The 21805-nt window shown below is 34.8% G+C and overlaps 1 protein-coding gene across 1 annotated transcript; it reads left to right on the forward strand.

Moving 5' to 3' along the window:
* The first annotated feature begins 989 nt into the window (after positions 1 to 989).
* On the forward strand, positions 990 to 9990 carry LOC130987025 (pyrophosphate-energized membrane proton pump 2). The gene is made up of 15 exons (XM_057910585.1): positions 990 to 1220; positions 1668 to 1987; positions 2674 to 2877; positions 3804 to 3955; positions 4115 to 4262; positions 4379 to 4511; positions 4648 to 4820; positions 5062 to 5182; positions 6021 to 6208; positions 6374 to 6811; positions 6895 to 7059; positions 7236 to 7391; positions 7477 to 7588; positions 9063 to 9282; positions 9613 to 9990. Exons 2-15 carry the CDS (start codon positions 1895 to 1897, stop codon positions 9710 to 9712), a joined length of 2403 nt encoding a protein of 800 aa, XP_057766568.1. The 5' UTR covers positions 990 to 1220; positions 1668 to 1894; the 3' UTR covers positions 9713 to 9990.
* Positions 9991 to 21805: the final 11815 nt, after the last annotated feature.

The following is a 21805-nucleotide window of genomic DNA, read 5'->3' on the forward strand; positions in this document are numbered from 1 at the left end:
GCGGATCACGAGTCAGCTTTTCCACCGGAGACTACGCAATTGTCAATGGGCTCAATTTCGGTGCATCGACGTTTGATCCCACATTACAGCACGACTGCAGACGCGTGGAGGCTTACCGAAGATTTTGTGGAGGACCAAATATGATCGTACACGAGCTTATTAAATGTGTGTGCGATTTGGATAGTCAAATACATGACGATGATGAGAGCCTGTACCTTCATGTCGTGCTCGTGTGTGTGGCTCACACCTTTATTTTTGGGTCGGATATGCATGTAGAGCCGTGGGTTTGGGTGCTGGTGGAAGATTTGGAGGCATTTGATCGATTTCCTTGGGGTGCGTATTCATATAAAATCTTATGTCATTATACGACAAATGTAGGAAGCGGCCAGAAGTATCACTTCTACGGTCCCTCGTGGGCTTTATTTGTTTGGGCAATGGAGCGCGTCCTGGGCTTCAGAGGGATTGTGGCGGCATCTAGTGGTGATCCGACAACGCACCCTAGATTTCTAAGATGGACTTTTAGGGGTAAGCCCCGGCTTAATGGTTTACAAGATCTATTTGAGGGACATGTAATCAGTTATTTCAAATTTAATTTTTCACCGTTAGTGGTCTTTATTTATGTTCTAAAAAATTATTTATGTTGCTTTTCTAGGGTGGTGTCTTGACTTTGAACCCCGATGAATATGAGGTAGGGAGTGGGTATTGGATATCAGCGGTGTCATCGGGCGCACTCGCGGTAGGATACAGAACCCCCCAGAACCCATTAGCCTAGGGGCTCCAATTTCCATAGCGCCCTAGTGCCCATGTTGTGGAGGAGCGCGAGGATGAGGAAGAGGTAGCTAGTCAACCTCAAACGACTCGCAGCCATAGTGTTCGGGTCCCTGTGAGGGATGCTCGAGCCCATGAGCTGCTTCGTTATTCTGTTGATCCGGGAAAGTGGCCCAGGGCGCATACTTCTTAAGTAATTGCTTCAACCATTAGAGAAGCTAGAGAAAACCTGACCAAAACAAAAATAACCGATGACCTGGCAGGAAGATGGTACGTGGCAACTAGTAATTGGCTTTGTCTTCAGTCGTGACAGGTAGTGTATACTGGTCCGCAGCGGAAATGGTAAAACCCAACACTCACAAAACCACCGCTCAACGGCTGAAATTATACTGATTCCGCCGTCGTTCCCAAATTCACTCGCCGAAGCCCTACCATCCAATCACGCATCACTCGTATTGTTCTGATCTATTCTCTTTTAATTTTCAATTCTTCATCAGCTTAGTTGATTCTGTTCAATGAGTGCATTTCATAATATTGTATATTTGTCTTCGGTGATTTCTTAAGCCATCTGATTTGTATTCAATGCTGGAATTGTGTGGCTTCTTTCTGCTCGCGATCCAGAAATATCTAGTTCTCTATACCCATATTTATGCATATTTCTCCATTAGATGGTTTGCAAGCATTTACCTTTTTGGGTAGGATTTTTCTTTTTCTTTTTTAGTTTTAGTTTGTATGTGCATTTGGATGGTTGGTTTCTTAAGTTCCAAACGTAGAGTTTCTGATGCAATCCTTTTTTCTATTCTATGGGTTCTTGCTGAAAATTCTTGTTTGTTTGTGTTCGCCATCATGTTAAAATTCCGTTTGCCTGAGGGCTGATTATTATTCGAAATGCTTCTCAGGAAAGGGATTATCAGACGCGAGCATGTGGTAACAAGTGAACTGGTGAGACAAAAGAGAGAAGCTATTCTTGGTTCCCGAATTCACGAACCGCATTTCCGCCTTTCACTGGGGTAGTAAATAAAATTTCAAGATACAGCGACCAGGTTCAGGGGGCGAGTTGCCCCAGATTGGAGAGTTTAACCCTTTCCCTGTAGCACGGAGGGTGAATTCCTTTCAAAGTGTTGCCATGGATGATGATATGGAAGGTGGGAGCTTGGGGCCTTACCAGGAAAGGCCAAGGACATTTCCTAACATGCGTAGTAAACCCTACACCCCACTGGTAAGTGCATCTATTCAACTTATGTATCTTGTGAGCAGAACATGTCATCAAACTGGATCTATCTGTACTCTAATTATCTTGATTTACACCTCTCTTGAGAAAATACTTTTGCGTTATGTTGTCAGTTGCATGTTCTTTGCCATGTGACTGATGCTTTTAATGGCCACATGGATGCAAAAGAAACTTTGGACTTGTTATAGGTTGCACATTAAAAATAAACTTATCCCTATCTAAATACTGTGATATAAAGGCTTCATACGCCATTACTCTAGTTTAATATTACGTGTATAACCTAATAAATCATACTCATAACTGGAGAATATGCCTTTTTAGTATTGTGTTATAATGTTGCATCATTTTTAAAGGACATAGTTCACAACTAAAAGAAATGAAAATCTGTATTTGGGGGTTGGACTAAAATTAAAACCATTTTAAAAGGTTTAAAACTGCTAGTTGGCTTCATCTATTTCTTTGAGGAACTTGGTTTTCTATCGAACTCACTGGAACCTTTTAGGACATCCTGTTATTCTGATAAACAGGTGATGTTTGCGTAAGTATAAAGAATGAAGTATGAAGTTTATTTTTCCTGCGTTAGTTTTTTTTTTTTTTTTTTTACATCTTATGCATTGCATGTTTTTTTCCTCACTCGTCTTTGCTTAAATGCTGACTGCAAGTTCTTTCTTCAGATCTTTCGTCTACTAATGAGAATAAACAGTCGTGTTCTTTTGGTGCTTCTGCTCATTGGACTGGGAGCTCTCTTTTATATTGGTGCAAGTACCTCGCCAATTATTGTCTTTGTATACTCAGTTTGCATTATCAGTTTTCTCGTGTCTATATACCTTACAAAATGGGTACTTTCTAAGGATGAGGGGCCTCCTGAAATGGTTCAGGTATTATTTATTTTTCTTAATTTGGTTCCTTTTTACCATTTTGTACTTATTTCCCTAAGATGCATACTGAAATATTTTGTCTTCCATTAAGATGGACTACAACTACAAGAGAATGCATTGCTTAGTCTAAAATCTGAACTTGAATCAAACACTTTTTGCATGTGGTTGATGGCATTGTTTTTCTTTATTTTAGTTTTTCTATTCTGAAACCAACGTGATTGGATGTTAAAATTGGTGATTCTAAAGCTTCTCTTTAGCATATCAAGGATCAATGCAAGCTACGAAAATATCTATTCTTAACTCTTAAGCATGTCAAGGATAGCAGATGCACACAAGAATACCAATATTATAAGCCCACCTATGTGGATTTCCGTGGTCGAATCTACCTTTTAGGTGTTTCAAACTTGCATGAATGTGATTTGGCTATGGCTACAAGTCTTAATAGTCTTTTCTGATCCTCATAAATCTTATGATTAGTAGAATGAGAGTGAAAAGAGTTTTTAGTTCACATGATAAGCAGCATTTTTGTTATTATTTAATTTATTTTTAATAAGAAGCTTTCATAGAATATATGATGTATAAGTTTAGAAATGATCCCAGTTTAGCTAGTGAACTGTTGTTTCTCATTTCTGTTTCTCCAACGTATAGAAGCTATTATTCCTTTTGGTTAGATATGATACATGCCTCCGATTTGCATTGACCTATAATTCCTGTATGAGTAAATTCCCAGAAGCAATTGTATAATGTTAATGCTAGTCTACTTAGGTGGCAACACTATGCAGCCTTTTAGCCTTTTTCTTCCTCTTTGATGCTTATTATTGTCCATCCAGGTTTTATTAGTCAGTATGACTCTGTATATTCTGTCCTGTTGATCTTTGGGGATTTCTTTTGCTTGCTTTACATGATCTGATTGCTTTACATGCTAGATATCAGAGGCAATACGTGATGGTGCTGAAGGTTTCTTTAGGACTCAGTATGGAACTATCTCAAAGATGGCTGTTTTACTAGGATTAGTAATCCTGATCATATACCTCTTACGGAGTACAAGCCCACAACAAGAATCTTCTGGTTTAGGGAGGTACGCACAGGAATTCAATCTGGAAGTATAGTAATTATTTTTATTCAACTACACCGCTTGAAACTCCAGTTACTGAGAAACGCACAATTACTGCACTTTAGACTTAATTTGTTTACGGAACTTCTAACAATATTTGTGTGCTCTCCTGTGGTGATGCAGGGCAACAACTGCTTATATCACTGTTGCTTCTTTCCTTCTTGGGGCTCTTTGTTCTGGTATTGCTGGCTACGTAGGGATGTGGGTCTCTGTACGCGCAAATGTTCGAGTCTCAAGTGCAGCAAGACGATCTGCAAGAGAAGCATTGCAGGTGTCTGTTGTTTTGTTTTTCTTTGTTTGTCACTTCTCACATATTTTGTTGGACATGTGTACTTCATGCTAGCTGGGATGCTTTTGAAATTGATGAGTGCCATGACCTTTTCTCAGATTGCTGTTCGTGCTGGTGGGTTTTCTGCTTTGGTGGTTGTTGGAATGGCTGTGCTTGGTATTGCTATTCTTTATTCCACCTTTTATGTTTGGCTGGGTGTAGATTCAACAGGTGCCATGAAGGTCACTGACTGTAAGTTTCCCGGTTCTCAGCTTCCTACCTTAATGGACTCTGAAATGCTGTTATTCTGTCTGTGCTGTGTGTGCTTTTTTCCTTTTCTAACACAACTTTTAGTTATATTAGTCAACCATAATCGTTTCTCTTTCAGTGCCTCTTCTTCTTGTTGGATATGGTTTTGGAGCTTCTTTTGTCGCACTTTTTGCGCAGTTGGGTGGTGGAATATATACCAAAGCTGCTGATGTTGGAGCTGACCTTGTTGGAAAGGTGGAGCAGGGTATTCCAGAAGATGATCCAAGAAATCCTGCTGTCATTGCTGATCTGGTATGGAGGATTTCCTCTATTTATTCCTCATTATACAAAGCATTTGAAAGTTGTGGCTGCTGCTGTAAGCAGCACAAAAACATGGTCCGAAAAAAATTTATTTTGCCCTCACTGTACAACATTTTGCAGTTTTCGTGTTTATTTTATCGTCTATGATAAATCTCTACCCGTTTACCTTGTGTCCTTATCTGTCTTAAATCATATTGATTGGTATTTATTTTTCATCGTTGGAAAATTAAAGGTTGGAGACAATGTTGGTGACTGTGCTGCTCGAGGTGCCGATCTTTTTGAAAGTATTGCTGCAGAAATAATTAGTGCAATGATACTTGGTGGTACAATGGCACGGCGCTGCAAAATCGAAGGTACATGATGGATTCTTTTATCTACGTGAAAATGCATTTTGAAACCTATAAAAGAATGTAGCCTCGTTTATCTTGTTCACTTTCTCAAACATTTTTCTTTATGCGTACTAGCCATTTTCGGCCTTTCCCTTTACATAAGGGAGTTTCTGAATTTTGTCTTTTGATGATTCATGCCTTGAACTTGACTTGCCTCTCTTTCAGATATTGCTGCTAACTTTGTATTTTCAAATTGATGGCTTTTTGTGTAATTCTCAATGTCTAAGTTGGTTGTATCTTTTACTAATTCCCTCTAATAATGAATATGATTCATATATGTACATCAGAACATATATCTTTATTACCGGAGAAGAGTCTGACTTGATGGAAAGGTTTCTAACAGATTGAAATCAGTGTCATAACAAGTGAGCGTCAACAATTCAAAGAAATTGTACTCTCACATGATTTTGATTCTTCTATATTTCTTCTTTTGTTGAAAGCTTTCATGAAAGTGCTTGTTCAACAAATAGGGTGATTACTCTTTCTTATTCTGTTTTTGGTATTTCCATATGTTAAGACCATTATCTGATTCCAATTGTTCTATTCTTCCTATTTTTTGTGGATCCAGTTAAATAATGAGTGTGATTTATCAGTCCATTAATCTTTAGGGCTATTAATTTTCTTTGCACTTCTTCAAACTTTGTTATTACTTATTTGCATAATTATGCTTTCAGTTTGAGCTCTTAAGCCTTAACCTTCTTTGCTAACGATTGGATATCTAGTAATGATGTAACGACCTTAACACATTATATGCTTTTTTCTAGCTAAACAAAAATAACTGGTTCTTGATGTTTACTTGCAGATCCATCTGGTTTTATTCTGTTTCCTCTAGTTGTTCACTCATTCGACCTGGTGATATCATCAGTTGGAATCTTTTCTATTCGCAATACACGTGAATCTGGAGCAATTGGTGCTTTAGAGGATCCAATGGCAATTCTGCAGAAAGGATATTCTGTAACAATATTGTTAGCAGTTGTGACTTTCGGTTTGGTAAGAAGTTCGTCTTCTTTTTGGATTATTAGTTCTAGTTTCTGGCCTGTAGAAAGCCATGGTGCAATTCCAGTGTTTTTTCGTGTTATTTTGTGTCTGTGTGCATGTTTGTATTCTGGTGCACTCTTTTACTTGTTCAATCTGGTCATGGCACATTTTTTGCAGTCCACACGCTGGATGCTGTATACTGAACAAGCACCTTCTGCATGGCTGAACTTTGCTTTGTGTGGTCTAGTTGGGATCATTACAGCTTATCTCTTTGTCTGGATCACGAAATATTACACCGATTACAAGCATGAGCCTGTACGCACATTAGCACTTGCTAGTTCCACTGGTCATGGAACTAATATAATTGCAGGAGTCAGCTTAGGTCTCGAATCAACAGCTCTTCCCGTTCTTGTTATAAGCGTATCCATTATTTCAGCATATTGGCTAGGCCAGACTTCGGGTCTTGTTGATGAGTCTGGAAGTCCAACTGGTGGGTTGTTTGGGACAGCTGTTGCCACGATGGGAATGCTCAGTACTGCAGCTTATGTCCTGACAATGGATATGTTTGGTCCAATAGCTGATAATGCTGGTGGAATTGTTGAAATGAGTCAGCAGGTACTCAGGATGATCATGATATGTTTAATGCCTTTAGATTACTTTTCAAGAAAGTCTAATGTTTTATTCAACTAATGTCACAGCCTGAAAGCGTACGTGAAATCACCGATGTGCTTGATGCGGTTGGAAATACTACAAAGGCTACGACCAAGGGATTTGCAATTGGTTCTGCAGCATTAGCATCTTTTCTTCTGTTTAGTGCATACATGGATGAAGTAGGTTCATTTGCACATGTACAATTTCATCAGGTAAGCATTCTAGTTCTTGCTAAAAAAAAAATTATCCCTGATATTTGTTTACCTATGAAATAGGGGATGTCTGAATCAAAGAACTCTTGTTAGGACCTGTCTACTTGGTTTGATTACTGACTTTATTATATTTTTTGTTTAATCTATTAGTTTCATATCTTCTTGAACTATTACAGGTTGATATCGCCATTCCTGAAGTGTTTATTGGTGGACTTCTGGGCTCTATGCTTATATTTCTATTTAGTGCATGGGCTTGTGCTGCTGTTGGTCGAACTGCTCAGGAGGTTGTCACTGAAGTAAGAAGACAGTTCATTGAGAGGCCCGGGATCATGGTTCGTATAGTAGTTTGATCTCTCAAATAGCTTGTATAGTTTCTTCCATTACTATGGTGCTTAATACCTTGCTTATCTGTGTCAGGATTACAAGGAGAAACCTGATTACAGTCGGTGTGTCTCTATAGTTGCCTCTGCTTCTTTAAGGGAGATGATTAAGCCTGGAGCACTGGCCATCATATCACCCATTGTTGTTGGTAATTTCTTGCTTCCTTGTTCAAGGCTTCTCTAACAGCTTTCGAATATTATTGATAGAGTAAAGGGATTGAGATAAACAGGAAACAGGAGAGCTGAAAGAAAAATAAATTGAAATAAAAACTGAACAAGGAAAATAGAGAGTAACCCTCCTCTTGCGAGGCCTACAGCGATAACGCTGTCCCGAACTCCTCTTGCGAGGCCTACAGCGAGAAGCTGTCCAGAATAATACTGCAACAATAATCCTAACCCTAACTCACTAATAACTATTTAAAGACCTACAGAAACTTGAGGCCCAAGAAATATCTTAAAGCCCATACAAATGCCTGACCCATTACTTGGTCATTACTTTATTCTAGCCCTAAATAGCTTAAGCCTAAATAACTAAATAAATTAAAGAAACAATATATAATTAACTATAACTAAATAATGATCTGTATCAAAAAATTGCCTTGCAGTAATAGAATCTGTACTCTTCCTATAGAAAACAAATGATTGCATTAAGCTGTTACTTGCCTAAGATTGTTGAAACAGTGTTATTGTTTACAAGAACTCGTATCACTTAGACTTTGCTCTTCTCGAATGCAACACATACTTCATTTTATGCTCATTGCTAGACATTGATTGATCCATATCTATTATCTATTATCTATTATCATGATAGAAGTGCGTATTCTACAGATTTTGATATACCTATAATATCCTTATTTTAAACACTCACACACACATGCGCGCCATATATATATGTATGTATTAGGTTTTATTTATTTTGAAATAAGATAAAAGAATCATTTTGGATCCAAAATTCCATAAAAACTACGACAATTTCAGATATATGTATGTTATTAAATTCATAACTTGTATGTGTGCCAAACATACTAATTTGTAGTTCAATAAAAAGTTAACATAACAAATCCACGTATGTATAACAAGTACTCTTTGGCAAATTTGTAGTTGTTCCTGCGGTGATCTGAAATGCAAAGACTTATAACATTGGTAAAGATATAAACTAAAACCAGATGCAAGCTGATTGTTTGGTGGAAAGTCCAATGAGACTAAAAATATAGTTTTAAGGATAATCACTGGTTACTTTTGATTTTAACCTTGGTTGTTTTCCTCACGAGGACTTGGTAAAATGAGCCTACTAACATCTGTTCCTTATGAGGACTTTGGTTACCCTCTTTTTTTTTGTTTGTATTTGTTTGCGTTACATGGGAGATTATTTAACATACTGGTCTTCTTTGGGGGATTGATTATAAATAAGAATATTCTTCTCATCCAATGCCTAACGAACTTTTTAAGTTCCTTGCTTATATCATTTTTCATTTTTCGTTTTCTTAATTTCTAGTACTTCGTTAAAAGTGGGCTTTCAATTAAAAATATCTGTGACTGCTGTCAAAAACCTTGTGGTAGTTGAGAGGTGATGTTCTAGGTGTTTGATACATAAAGCGTTGAAATTTTTTCTCTTTCCTGTAGGTATTGTGTTCCGGGTGCTAGGCTATTATACAGGTCAGCCACTCCTCGGGGCAAAAGTCGTGGCTTCAATGTTGATGTTTGCCACGGTCTCTGGTATCCTTATGGCTCTTTTCCTCAACACTTCTGGAGGTGCCTGGGATAATGCAAAGAAATACATAGAGACGGGAGCTCTGGGAGGCAAAGGGAGTGAGTGCCATAAAGCAGCAATTACCGGTGATACGTAAGTGTTTGTAATTTTAACATGACCTTTCAAGCATTGCAATAGTTTCACCATCTTTCGATTTGCTACAAGATTGAGTCCCCTAATTTGTTTCGGTCACCGAGGACTTGACATGTCGAGCGTAATACTAACCGAATCGAACATATTTAGACTGTCTAGTGGCAGTTGTGTCACGCCGATTCTGGTGAGGCATGTCACGTTAACTCTTCGGTGACGAGGAATTCGAGGGTGTTAGTTTTGCAGCAAATTAATATATGGTGATATTTATTGCAATGTTTCGAAGGTGGTGCCCTTTTGTTAAGAAATTATAAATTGTTATCCATTTTGCAGAGTGGGAGACCCATTTAAAGACACTGCAGGACCATCTCTGCATGTTCTCATAAAAATGTTGGCTACGATAACTCTCGTAATGGCTCCAGTGTTTCTGTGAATTGGAAATTGCTCATAATGCGATTATACGCTCGAGTTTTTTTGATGTAATCGGAGGTGCCAATTCAAACTAATCTTAACATCACTTTTTTTTTTCTTTTCTTTTTTCTTTTCCGGTAGAGTGAATTGAATAAGAGATTAGTGACAACTTGCGACTGGAGTTATTATTTCTCGTTTTCTTTTTAATTATGTATGGTTTTCCGTTAGGATAACATGGATATATTATCTTTTTTAATATGATCGAGTACAAACAAAATGAAACAAATATGTGATTCAATATCTTAACATGTTATTCATCTTTTATTAAATTGCAATTGACCTTAAAGAGGTCAACACAGTGCGAATGCTCACGTACAAATAGTTTAAAGAGGTCTCCTGTGTGAATGCTCACACAGTGCGAATTAGGTGTATTTTCTTTAATTGCAAATTTATCATGAAAAAATTAAAAATAAATAAAATTTTATCTTTTAAATTATTTATTTCTTTTTCCTCGTTTCTTATAAAATAGAATTTGATCGTTACTTATTCCTTCTTTTCACTACCAAAAAAAGGATAATTCTTTTAAGAATAAAAATATTTGAGTATTTATCCTATAGATCTGGAAAATAGACTCCACTAAATGTATATATATATATAGATTAGATAAAAGTCAAGAGCAGCAATTTGAGACATGGGGTCCACTTGGGCATTGGAACTTATAGAGTTAGTTGGTAGGTGATACGATACAAGTCCAAATTGTGGAACATATAATAATGCATATTGCCAATTTCTCATTTTACAAATTGAGACCGCATTCAGAGAACCGTTGCATCAAAATCCTATCTCTTTCGCATCCACACATTTTATCTAATAAAGTATGAAAGCTGTTTTCCACCCCGAATCAAATAACGGGCTGCTATTCAGACATGTCATCCACCAAGATTCTACAATCAACCAATTTCTCATCACCATTTCCATCTATCGCCTCTAAATTTTCTAAATACTAATTCAATTCTATATAATGCTATACTACATTTGGTTATAGTTTTATGAAGTAAAATCTCTATATTTAGGGCATAATTATTATACAATTTATATTTATCATATAAATTGAATTGACCATAAATTCACTATGTAATATTGTGAATTTACTATTCTTCTAATTAAAAATAATAATTGCATTTTAAATATAAAAAAATAACAATGTATTATAAATAAAAGTAACAATTCTTGTGCTTAAAATAACATTTGTAAAAATAATAGTTATTCGTATGCATATATTGACTTAATGGTCAAAAGTCTGAAGTTCAGGCTTAAGTACACTATGATGTAACTTTTAAAAATTTTGTTTATTCAATCTTAAAAGTAACAATTAATTTTAATAAAAAATAATAAAAAAATATCAATTATGATAATTAGAAGTGAGAATTGCAATTGAGAGTTATTGATATATACAAATCTCTCCTCCCATGTAATTTTGTAAAATGAAAGAAATATAGACTAACAATTGCAGCTGGGTTGCCACGCAGGACAAGATCACATGGTGTTGCCATGGCATGATTGGAATAAATCCGAATACAACACCCCATACTGGTGTCTTTTTCACTTTGGAGATCAGTTTTTCTTGTTCAGATATATATGTATCATAATTAAGTAATAGTCGTATATGAAAACAAAAGCCTCAAAGAATGGGCCAAATTATGTGAACATCTATTTATTAAGAGGGAAAGTGGGCCCGAAATCCTAGTCAGAATAATGAAGGTGGACCACCTGAATTTCACGTGTCATAATCCTTTGTATGGACCAGAATCAGCCATGTATGCCAGAGCGGCCAAGAATCTAATTTAGCTTCTTTAATCAGACACGTCATCAAACAAGATAAAATTGAAATCTCACACCACACATATATTCATTGCTCATAAAATAACTTCAAATCCTCGATCTCATAGTTTCTTATAAAAATTGTTAAATATTTTTAAACATTTAAAGTAGAGGCGCACAAAAAAGAAAAAAAATGGCTAATAATGTATTCTTCATAATAATAATTTCATACTGAATAAATAAGACAATTGATCATAATATATGCTTCACGAATAAAGGCAAAAGAATAACTTGTTGTAAATATATCTATAAGATATATCTTATGTGTGTTGACCAAGAAATCTCCCTAAAACCCTAGCTTCCAACTTATATAAATAGAGGTCTTTGGCCCTCATATTGAATACGCTCAATACATATTCTCTTCTCTAAAAAAAAAAAAATCTTCTCTATTCTCTCGTTTCTCTCTAGTTTATAACACGTTATCAGCACGATTGTTCTACTTTTATTGTTGGTGTTATGATTTATCCTAAAAATATTTTCATTATAAAAAAAAAATAAAAAAAAAGTCGCATGATTTGTATTTTGTGAATCTGATGGAGTCAACACTCTAGCAATTATTTTTGTGTTTTGATTCAATTGTTTTTTTTTTCTTCCGACTTACTCCATCAAAAATGGCGTGGAAAGCAATGGCCGCTGTACGTATCAATGGAAAATGTTTGAAGCAGAATTCTACATCAATCTCAAATCAAGGGAAATAGAATTAATTAATTAATTGAATTTCAATTCGTACCATTGCTTCGACATAATAATTGCGTAATTCATAATATGATAGGAGTATTAGTATTCATTATTGAATTCGACTATTTCTAAGTACTGTCCTATATTCTAATAAATTTATGTCCGTTGATTTCTGATATTGTTAAGAGCTTTTGGATTCGATTGATACAATATTTAAATGAATATTTCGATAGTTCAACTTTGGGATTCAATTGTTTGATCATTTTAATCGTTGTTTTCCATGCTTTAAAATGGAGATATTGGAGGCCCCTTTTTCGGATTCAATTTATTCACATGCTTCGGTGATGAGATCAATAAATGTTCTTTTTGTCGAGAATTGATAGGATTTTATCAAATTCCTACTTTTATAATTTCCTCTAATATGACGAATTGATATTCATTAAAATAAATCAAATCAATTTGTTTACAATAAAGTTTATTGGTATCAATTTTCATGCTAAATTCCATGATTTTTGTGTTCTTATTTTAATATTTGACATATTATATTCTGAAATATTATATATATATATATATATATATATATATATATATATATATATATATATATACATTCTATTATTTCAAAATAATCTTGAAAATTAATTGATGCTATTTAAATAGCACAAGTAGTATTCCCGAAGAATATTGCATTCAAGATCTTAAATTGATGCTATTAAAGTAGCACAAGTAATATTCCTAAAGAATATTACATGCTTTTGAAGAGCGATTTATATTACATGCTCTTGAAAATTAGACCTTGAGCACAAGTAACATTTTTGAATAATATTATATTCAAGATCTTAAATTGATGCTATTAAAGTAGCACAAGTAATATTCCTGAAGAATATTACATGCTCTTGAAAAGAAATATATATTACATGCTCTTGAAAATTAGACCGTGAAGGTCAAATGGCCCTAAAGGCCGAATGGTTGTACTCTTTTTCCCTTACTAAGTTTTTTTCCTATGAGGTTTTCTTAGTTAAGGTTTTTAACGAGACAACTACTGTAATATATGAGTAAATATATATGTCTTGTACTCTTTTCCTCTACCGAATTTTTCCCATAGGGTTTTTGCGGAGAGGTTTTTAACAAGGCATGAATATATATACATTAATATCATATGAAATCTTGTGATATTTGTCTTGGTAAATAAATACACATATTATTCTTCAAAAGAAGTATTTCCTTAAGTTGACATTAGATGAGAATAATGTTAACACAATATCAGGTGCATCAAAAATCATTGAAGGCTCCGGAAGAGCTTGTATCATTTTGCCAAATGATACTAAATTAGATATTGAAAATGCCCTGTACTCTAGTAAGTTTAAAATGAACTTACTAAGTTTCAATAATGTCCGTAATAATGGATACCACATCGAGACAATTGTGTGGAAGGTAGAAATGAATATCTTTGCATAAATTCTTTTGTTTCAGGCTATAAGCTGACAAAAGAAAAATTAGCATCATTACCTTTTGGAATGTATTATACATTCATAAAAGCAATTGAGACAAACCATGTCATGAACGCGAAGTTCAATGACTCAAAAGCTTCAAGCTTAATTTGGCATGATAGGTTTGGACATTCTGGAGCAACTATGATGCGCTGAATAATCAATAATTCATATGGGTACAACATAAGAATCAAAAGGTTTTTTCTACAATTGAATTCCCATGTGATGCTTGTGCGCAAGGCAAGTTAGTCATTAGACCTTCATATACGAAGGTTAATACTGAATCTCCATCTTTCTTAGAAAGAATTCAAGGAGACATTTGTGGACCTATACATCTACTTTGTGGATCTTTTCGATATTTTATGGTATTAATTGATGTATTTCATAGATGGTCACATGTATGCTTGCTTTCTACTAGAAATGCAACATTTGCTAGACTACTTGCTCAAATCATAAAATTAAGAGCTCGATTCACAGACAATTCAATTAAAAGAATTCGTCTTGATAATGCTTGTGAGTTTATGTCTCAAGCATTTGAAAACTATTGTATGGGCTATTGGAATTGAGATTGAACATTCAGTCGCTCAGGTCCATACTCAAAATGGTTTAGCATAATCGTTTATTAAACGTCTTCAAATTATTGTTAGACCATTACTTATGAAATCAAAACTCCCAACTACTGCTTGGGGTCATGCCATATTATATGCTGCAACATTAGTTCGACTAAGGACTAAGGCCATTAGCCAATCATGAATACTCCCCGATGCAAATTATCTTTGGCCGAGAACATGATGTTTCTCACTTACGAACTTTTGGTTGCACGGTTTAAGTCTCAATTGCACCCCCCCTCACAACGAACAAAAATAGGTTCCCAACAAAGACTTGGGATATATGTTGGATTTGATTCACCCTCAATTATAAGGTATATAAAACATTTATAGGTGATTTATTTACTGCACGTTTTGCAGATTGTCATTTTGACGAAATAATATTTCCAACATTAGGAGGAACAAATCTACATCCAGAAAAGCACAAGGAACTCTCTTGAAATGAGAAAAACTTATCACATTTTGATTTTAGAATAAACAAATGTGAACAAGAAATTGAAAAGATCGTTCATTTGCACAAGATTGCAAATCAAATTCCTGATGCTTTTGTAGATACAAGAAAAGTGACACAATCTCACATATATGCTGCAAATACTCCAGCTAAAATTGATGTCCTTGAAGGACAAATAAATTTGGCAGCAAATGAGTCTAAAATTCGTCAAAAATGTGGTCGACCAGTTAGTTCCAAAGATTCTATGCCTAGAAAAAGAAAGGGACAAGATGAAAACCAAACAATGACGAAAATGACTAATCAACCAATGAAAGCGATGTAATTCCTAAAGAATTACAAGTATCTGAAAATCATGAGATCTCATTGTTGATGATATATTTGCCTTTCATATAGCTCTTCATGTTTTAAATGAGGATCCTCAACTAAAAGCTGTTGCAGAATGCAAACAGAGACTTGATTGGCCAAAGTGAAAAGAAGCTATAGAAAGGGAATTAAATTCTTGTGATAACCGGAAAGTATTTGAAGATGTAGCCATACCTCCGGAAACTAAAATCCATGTTGAAAACAAATGGATCTTTGTTAGAAAGAGAATCGAGAAAAATGAAGTTACGAGATATAGAGCAAAACTCGTAGCACAAGGTTTCTCACAAAAACCAGGAATTGATTATGAGGAAATATACTCTCCCGTAATGAACGCTATTACTTTCAGATTTTGATTAGTCTGACTGTGTCACAAAGGCTTGATATGCGCCTTATGGATGTAGTAACTGCTTAACTATATGGGTCATTAGATAATGACATATATATGAAAATTCCTGAAGGATTTAACAAATGCCTAAAGGATTGCAGTCAAAACCCAAAAGCATGAATTCAATTAAAATGCAAAAGTCGTTGTATATGTTTAAACAGCCTAGTCGTATGTGGTACAATAGACTGAGCGAGTATCCTTTGAAAAAGGATACAAGAATAAAGATATCTGCCCTTGTGTTTTCATTAAGAAAACCGAAAATGGATTTGCAATCATAGCAGTTTATGTTGATGATTTAAATTTAATTGGGACTCCTGAAGAGCTCAATAAAACTGCTGAATATTTGAAGAAAGAATTGAGATGAAAGATTTGGGAAAGACAAAGTTTGTCTTGGTTTGCAAATGGAACGTATCCGTGGAGGAACGTTTATCCATCAATCCACATATACAGAAAAAGTGTTAAAATGCTTTTACATGGACAATACACATTCATTAGCATCACCAATGGTCGTTAGATCTATTGATACTAAGAAATATCCATTTCGACCAATTGAAGAGGGTGAAACAATACTTGGTCCAGAAGTACCATATCTAAGTGCAATTGGAGCGTTGACTTGTCTGACTAATAATACTAGACCAAATATAGCTTTTTCTGTCAATTTTCTAGCAAGATTTAGCGCTGCACCCATTTTGAGACATTGAAATGGTGTTAAACATATTCTACATTATCTAAAGGGTACAATTGACCTTGAATTATATTATCAAGAAAAATCTGATAATACTCTAGTAGGGTACTCGGATGCAGGATTTTTATCCGATCCACATGAAGCTAAGTCACAAACTAGATATGTTTTCACATGTGGTGGAACTGCTATATCATGGAAATCTGTGAAGCAAACCTTGACTGCAACATCCTCAAATCATTCTGAAATCATTGCAATACACGAAACAAGTCGAGAATGTGTATGGTTGAGAAATATGGCGAGTCATATCCAAGAGTCGTGCGAGTTAGCTTCATCAAAGGCCAAACCAACTGTTTTATATGAAGACAATGCTGCTTGCATCGCGCAACTCAAGGAAGGATACAACAATGGCGATAGGACAAAGCATATTTCTCCCAAGCTTTTCTACACACACGACCTTCAAAAGGATGGCGATATCGACGTTCAACAAATTCGCTCAAGTGATAATCTGACGAACTTATTCACCAAGGCATTACCAACATCGACATTCAGAAAGTTGGTACATGAGATCGGCATGCGTCGACTCAAAGATCTTCTATGATCTCAAGTTCAGGGGAAGCAATTGTACTCTTTTTCCTTCGACTAGGTTTTGTCCCATTGGGTTTTCCTAGCAAGATTTTAATGAGGCAACATTTTTTTTGTTTTAGGGATTGGTCAATCAAGGGGAAGTGTTGTAAATATATCTATAAGATATATCTTATGTGTATTGACCAAGAAATCTCCCTAAAACCCTAGCTTCCTACTTGTATAAATAGAGGCCTTGGGCCCTCATATTGAATACGCTCAATACATATTCTCTTCTCTATTCTCTTGTTTCTCTCTAGTTTATAACATAACTTGATATATTAAATTTAAACACAAAAAATAAGGTTAGAAAATAATTAATTCTATTTCACCTCCAAACTACGAAACTCTGAAGTGAATTCATCTAAAAATACTCCGAAGTGAAGCGTAACCATAAAAATCTTATTAATTTATTAAGATTCAAGATTACGATTGTTATATATATATATAGAGATAGGTTTAACAGAGAATGTTAAATATTTAGAGAATACAGAATGTTAAACTCAACTCTATATCTACATATAAAAGGATATTGATAACCAGGGGGCTTAGCCCACTGGCCACCGGGTCCTCACTTAAGTGAAGTGACCCGGGTTCGATCCCTCTTGGGAACGAATTGGTGATTGGAGATATAAGGTGGAGTTTGGTGAATGGAGAGATAAGGTGGTTCTTGGAGTGGATGGGGAACTAACTACTAACATCTAACATGACTTTGACCGATCAAAAAAAAAAAAAAAAAAAAAAAAAAAAAAAAAAAAAAAAAAAAAAAAAAAAAATATAAAAGGATATTGATGGCTTTTAACTTGTCTTGTGCCATTAGGGCGGGGAAAGATTTTGGATATAAAAATAAAAATAGAAAGTATAAATTTCGGAATGAATGTATTTGTTGGAAGAATAAATGGGAATTGTCTATGGAATAAAGCATTCTTTCTTTATCAACGAATCCCACCGTCATTCTTGGGAAAGTTTAGAAGCTAATTGGTGGGACGAATTATATGTTTTTGGGTAGTATGAAAGTATGAACTATTAATCCCACTTGTCTAATCTAAAATATTAGATGACTGCATAAATAAAATATCCAAATTAATATAGTAAAAAATAAAATATCCATTAATAAAAAATATATTTATTATTTTATCTTTGTAAATTACATTCATATTCCTTCATATCACTAAAAGTATGATACTTTTGGTGGACATAGATTTTAATAAAATGAATGGTGATTTTCATATAGTGGAGAAAAGATTTCATCATTATATGAAATGAATGATTGAGATTGAATTAAGGGTGATTGTTTTGTAAGTAAAAGGTGTTTGTAAGGATAAAAAAATAAGAAAAAGATGTGGGACCGTATTTTAAGAAAAAAGTATCATACTTTTGATAGACACCAAAAATGACGAAATGGTATACTTTTTTCGTGGACGTATGGAGTAATATTTTTGATTAGGAATTTGTGTTTTTATGTTATAATTCACAATTCATAATACTTTTGATTGTAAATTAAAGTTTCTACTATAAATCACAACTCAAAATATTTTGATTGTGAATTTGAGTTTCTTATGCTACAATCCTTAACTAAAAATACTTTTGATAGTGAATTACGTACTTTTTCGCATAATTATGATAACGCCTAATTGATTTGTCTATATATTAAATGGAAATATATATAACAAGATAAATACATAATAAAATATGTAGATTAATGAAAATTGAGTAATAATTTAAAAATTTATACAAAATATCTGTAATTTGCAACCTACGCATAGCTTAGTTGTAAATGATAAAAAAAAAGTGGTCTCCTGTAAAATTAATTTCATGGGGAAACCCGTTTCACAATGACACTATGTCAACATACAAATGACACTTTAAAATGATAAAATGTCATTTGTATGTTCAAGTAGTGTCATTGTGAAACCGATTACACTATAAAATCGATTTTTATAGGAGTTTTTGTGAAAAAACTAAAGGTAATTCGTTACTAAGGTATGACTAGATTGTTAATTACCCTTATTCTTTTACAATTAACAATCAAGTCAAAACGTAATTGTGAATTGTACTTTATTTTAACCAATATTCATGATTAACTTATACTCCCATTTAAAAGCCATTAAACAAAGACACGTCTTTTTCTTTTGTTTCTGTTTCTTCTTCTTCGTAATTGCATTTATGCCCCATACTCGAGTAGTCCAATGCAGGGCTTGCATACTCGAGGGCTACTCATTTGTTCGAATATACCCGATCTGCCTTAAATAATGGCGCGTGTTCTATACGCGCCCTTATAAAAAAAAAATTTAATTCAAATTTTGAAAATGACAACTTTTTGGCAGAATTAAAAAAAATGATTTTTGGTCAATTTGACCGTTTGTGAATTTTACTCTATTTTTTTTTTCTCTTCTTTAAATCAATACTTCCCTTCCATGTGAATTATTAGTAAATTATGTTATTTAAATTTGAGCAATTAAAATTAAATGAAAAATATAAAAATCAAATCTAAAAAATTCAAGTAAGCTATCAAGTAATCCCAATGTGGTCTCCTGTAATCATTGCGGTCCCCTCCTATCAAGTAAGCTATCAAGTAAGCACCAATGTGGATGCTCTTACCAATGATTTCATTCGCTGCAACATGATTAAAACATTCATACGTTTTTATAAGGGTTAATTGGCTGTAAATTTATACATTATAGTCAAATTCTGATTTTTCTCAAACACTATGAAATTGGTGCCAAAATATATATACTTTGAAACTTTTTGAAATTTCTCATAAAATTTAATGTCCCCCAAATCAAAGCTGTCGTGGCAAAATTAAAATTGATGTGGCAAGCTTATCGATTAAAATGACGTCGTTTTAATTATTATTTAAAAAAAAAAGAAATTCAATTTGACGCATTATCGTCAACGGTGTCAGGTCGCCATGCAGCTTCCGATTGTGATCCATTTGATTTCTTTTTAGTTTTTATTAAAAAAAAATCAAAATGATGTTGTTTTGATCTACAAGTTTGTCACATTAGTTTTAATTTTTCCACGTTAGCTTAATTTAGGAAAAAATGAAATTTATAAAAAAATTAAAAAAATTTAAAGTATATATTTTTTTAACACTAATTTCATAGTGTACGAGAAAAAATAAAATTTAACTATAACGTATGAATTTACAATCAATTTTTATAAAACAAAGTTGATAGAGTTCGCCGTAGACAACTAATTCCGACCAACATGAGCAAATGCACGAGGGTAGAACGAAGAAGATGCAATCTTTTTTAGTGAATTATAAAAACAAGAAATTGAATGAAAGAGTTAATCATACCATTGAACATTCATTTCTTCTCGTTCTTCTATAAAAATCAGTAAAAGCTCTAAAGGCGGAGATGAGTTTGGGATGATCTGCTACGATTGGTGATACATATAGTATTATTCTTTAAAGTAACCATGTAGATACAAATAAAACCACCAAATACCCAACAAAAAATATTAATGAAAAAAGTTTGGAGTGTTTTAAGGGTTGAAATCTAAATATGTAATAGTCGTGAAATGTGTAATAATATATTTTAGAACTATTACATTCTTCCTCCGTCCCACTTAAATGACTCAAAACTTTTCGAGAACTAAGAAAAATGTGTAAATTGATTAAAAGTGGTAGAACCTACACTTTTTTAAAGGTTAAATTTTTCCATTTATACAAAATACGCCACTTATAGTGGAACGGTCCAAAATGAAATACATGTCACTCTTAATGGACAGAGGCAGGAGTGTCCGGTTTATGCTAGCAGGAGTGTCTCCATTGCAATAGGCTTAATATCTTCTCTTGTTTCTTTGTTGACATATGTTGCCGGTCTCTGCTCCTCTGATGGTTCCTTCATTATGAGCATGGGAAACCACGCGGGAAGTCTTTTGGTTACCCCCAATTGCTACATCCCGTGAAGATGACCTTTTAAGCTTGTCTTTGTTATTGTGGAGTTCGAAGTTTGTAAATTGGTTAATTTGGTTTGGTTGAGAATGATTATAAAAGTAATTGCATTAGGAGGTTCACTGCTAGCGGAGAACTGGGTCTGATCGGCTTTTGGGTTTGCGGGTTGTAGCTTCCTTTGCTTTTGCTTCGGACCACCTTTGTGGCTGTGGGTTCTTTTGGGGCCGGGTCAGGTTGCTGGTTGTTTGGTTTGGTGACTATCCGGGCTCCCCTTTCATCGGGGAAGTGGTTGAGGTTCGAAGAGGCCTTTTGGTTTGGTTATCTCTTGTTTGACAGCTGTTTCACGTTTCACGTTCTCTCATTTCTTTGGTCGTCTGTTTTCTTTCCCGGCCTGCTGCTCTTTCTTTTAATGTTTGCAGGTCAGTTGGTGTTCGTTCTCTCGATCGGCGTGCCTCTTGCACGTGTTCTCTGCCACGCATGGAGGATCTCCTCGAGCTCGACGTGCTGCAATGCGCTGAAGGGGATAGGCTGTCCGCCTTGGAGATCAACCAGCCCGTCTGTGTCCTTGGTCTGTTCTGTGCGGGCGGCACGGCACCGTCAGACGCCCTAGAGTCGTCGCACTGAACGTTTGCGCTGGTCTGGTGTTTGCTCTATTCTGAAATCCTGCTTTGCGCCTGGTGGTTGCCCGGCACTGGAGGGCCTGCCATGTCTGGGGTTTTTCTTTAGTGGGTTTTCGCTCGGATTTGTTTGTTTCGAACGGTGTCTTTTTGGCTGGTTCTTTTCTGGTCTTTGTTTGTTTTTTGGAGTTCCTTTTGCTCCTTCCTTGGTGGCGCCTGTGCTCTCAAGGATCTCTCACTCTTTTTTCTTCTTTTCAATAAAATTTCTATTTCAGCTTAATGGACAGAGGCAGTACTTTTTGATGACTATCATACAATTATATGGTCCAAATAGTGCGAACTCTTGTATATGAAAATTGAGGTTTAGGGTTCAAATCTCACTGATCTTCCTTCCCAAGTAAAAAAATAAAGTTATAGGATTATATGAAAAATTGT

The sequence above is a fragment of the Salvia miltiorrhiza genome, chromosome 5, assembly GCF_028751815.1.
Source record: "Salvia miltiorrhiza cultivar Shanhuang (shh) chromosome 5, IMPLAD_Smil_shh, whole genome shotgun sequence".
In the NCBI taxonomy this organism is placed as follows: Eukaryota; Viridiplantae; Streptophyta; class Magnoliopsida; order Lamiales; family Lamiaceae; genus Salvia; species Salvia miltiorrhiza.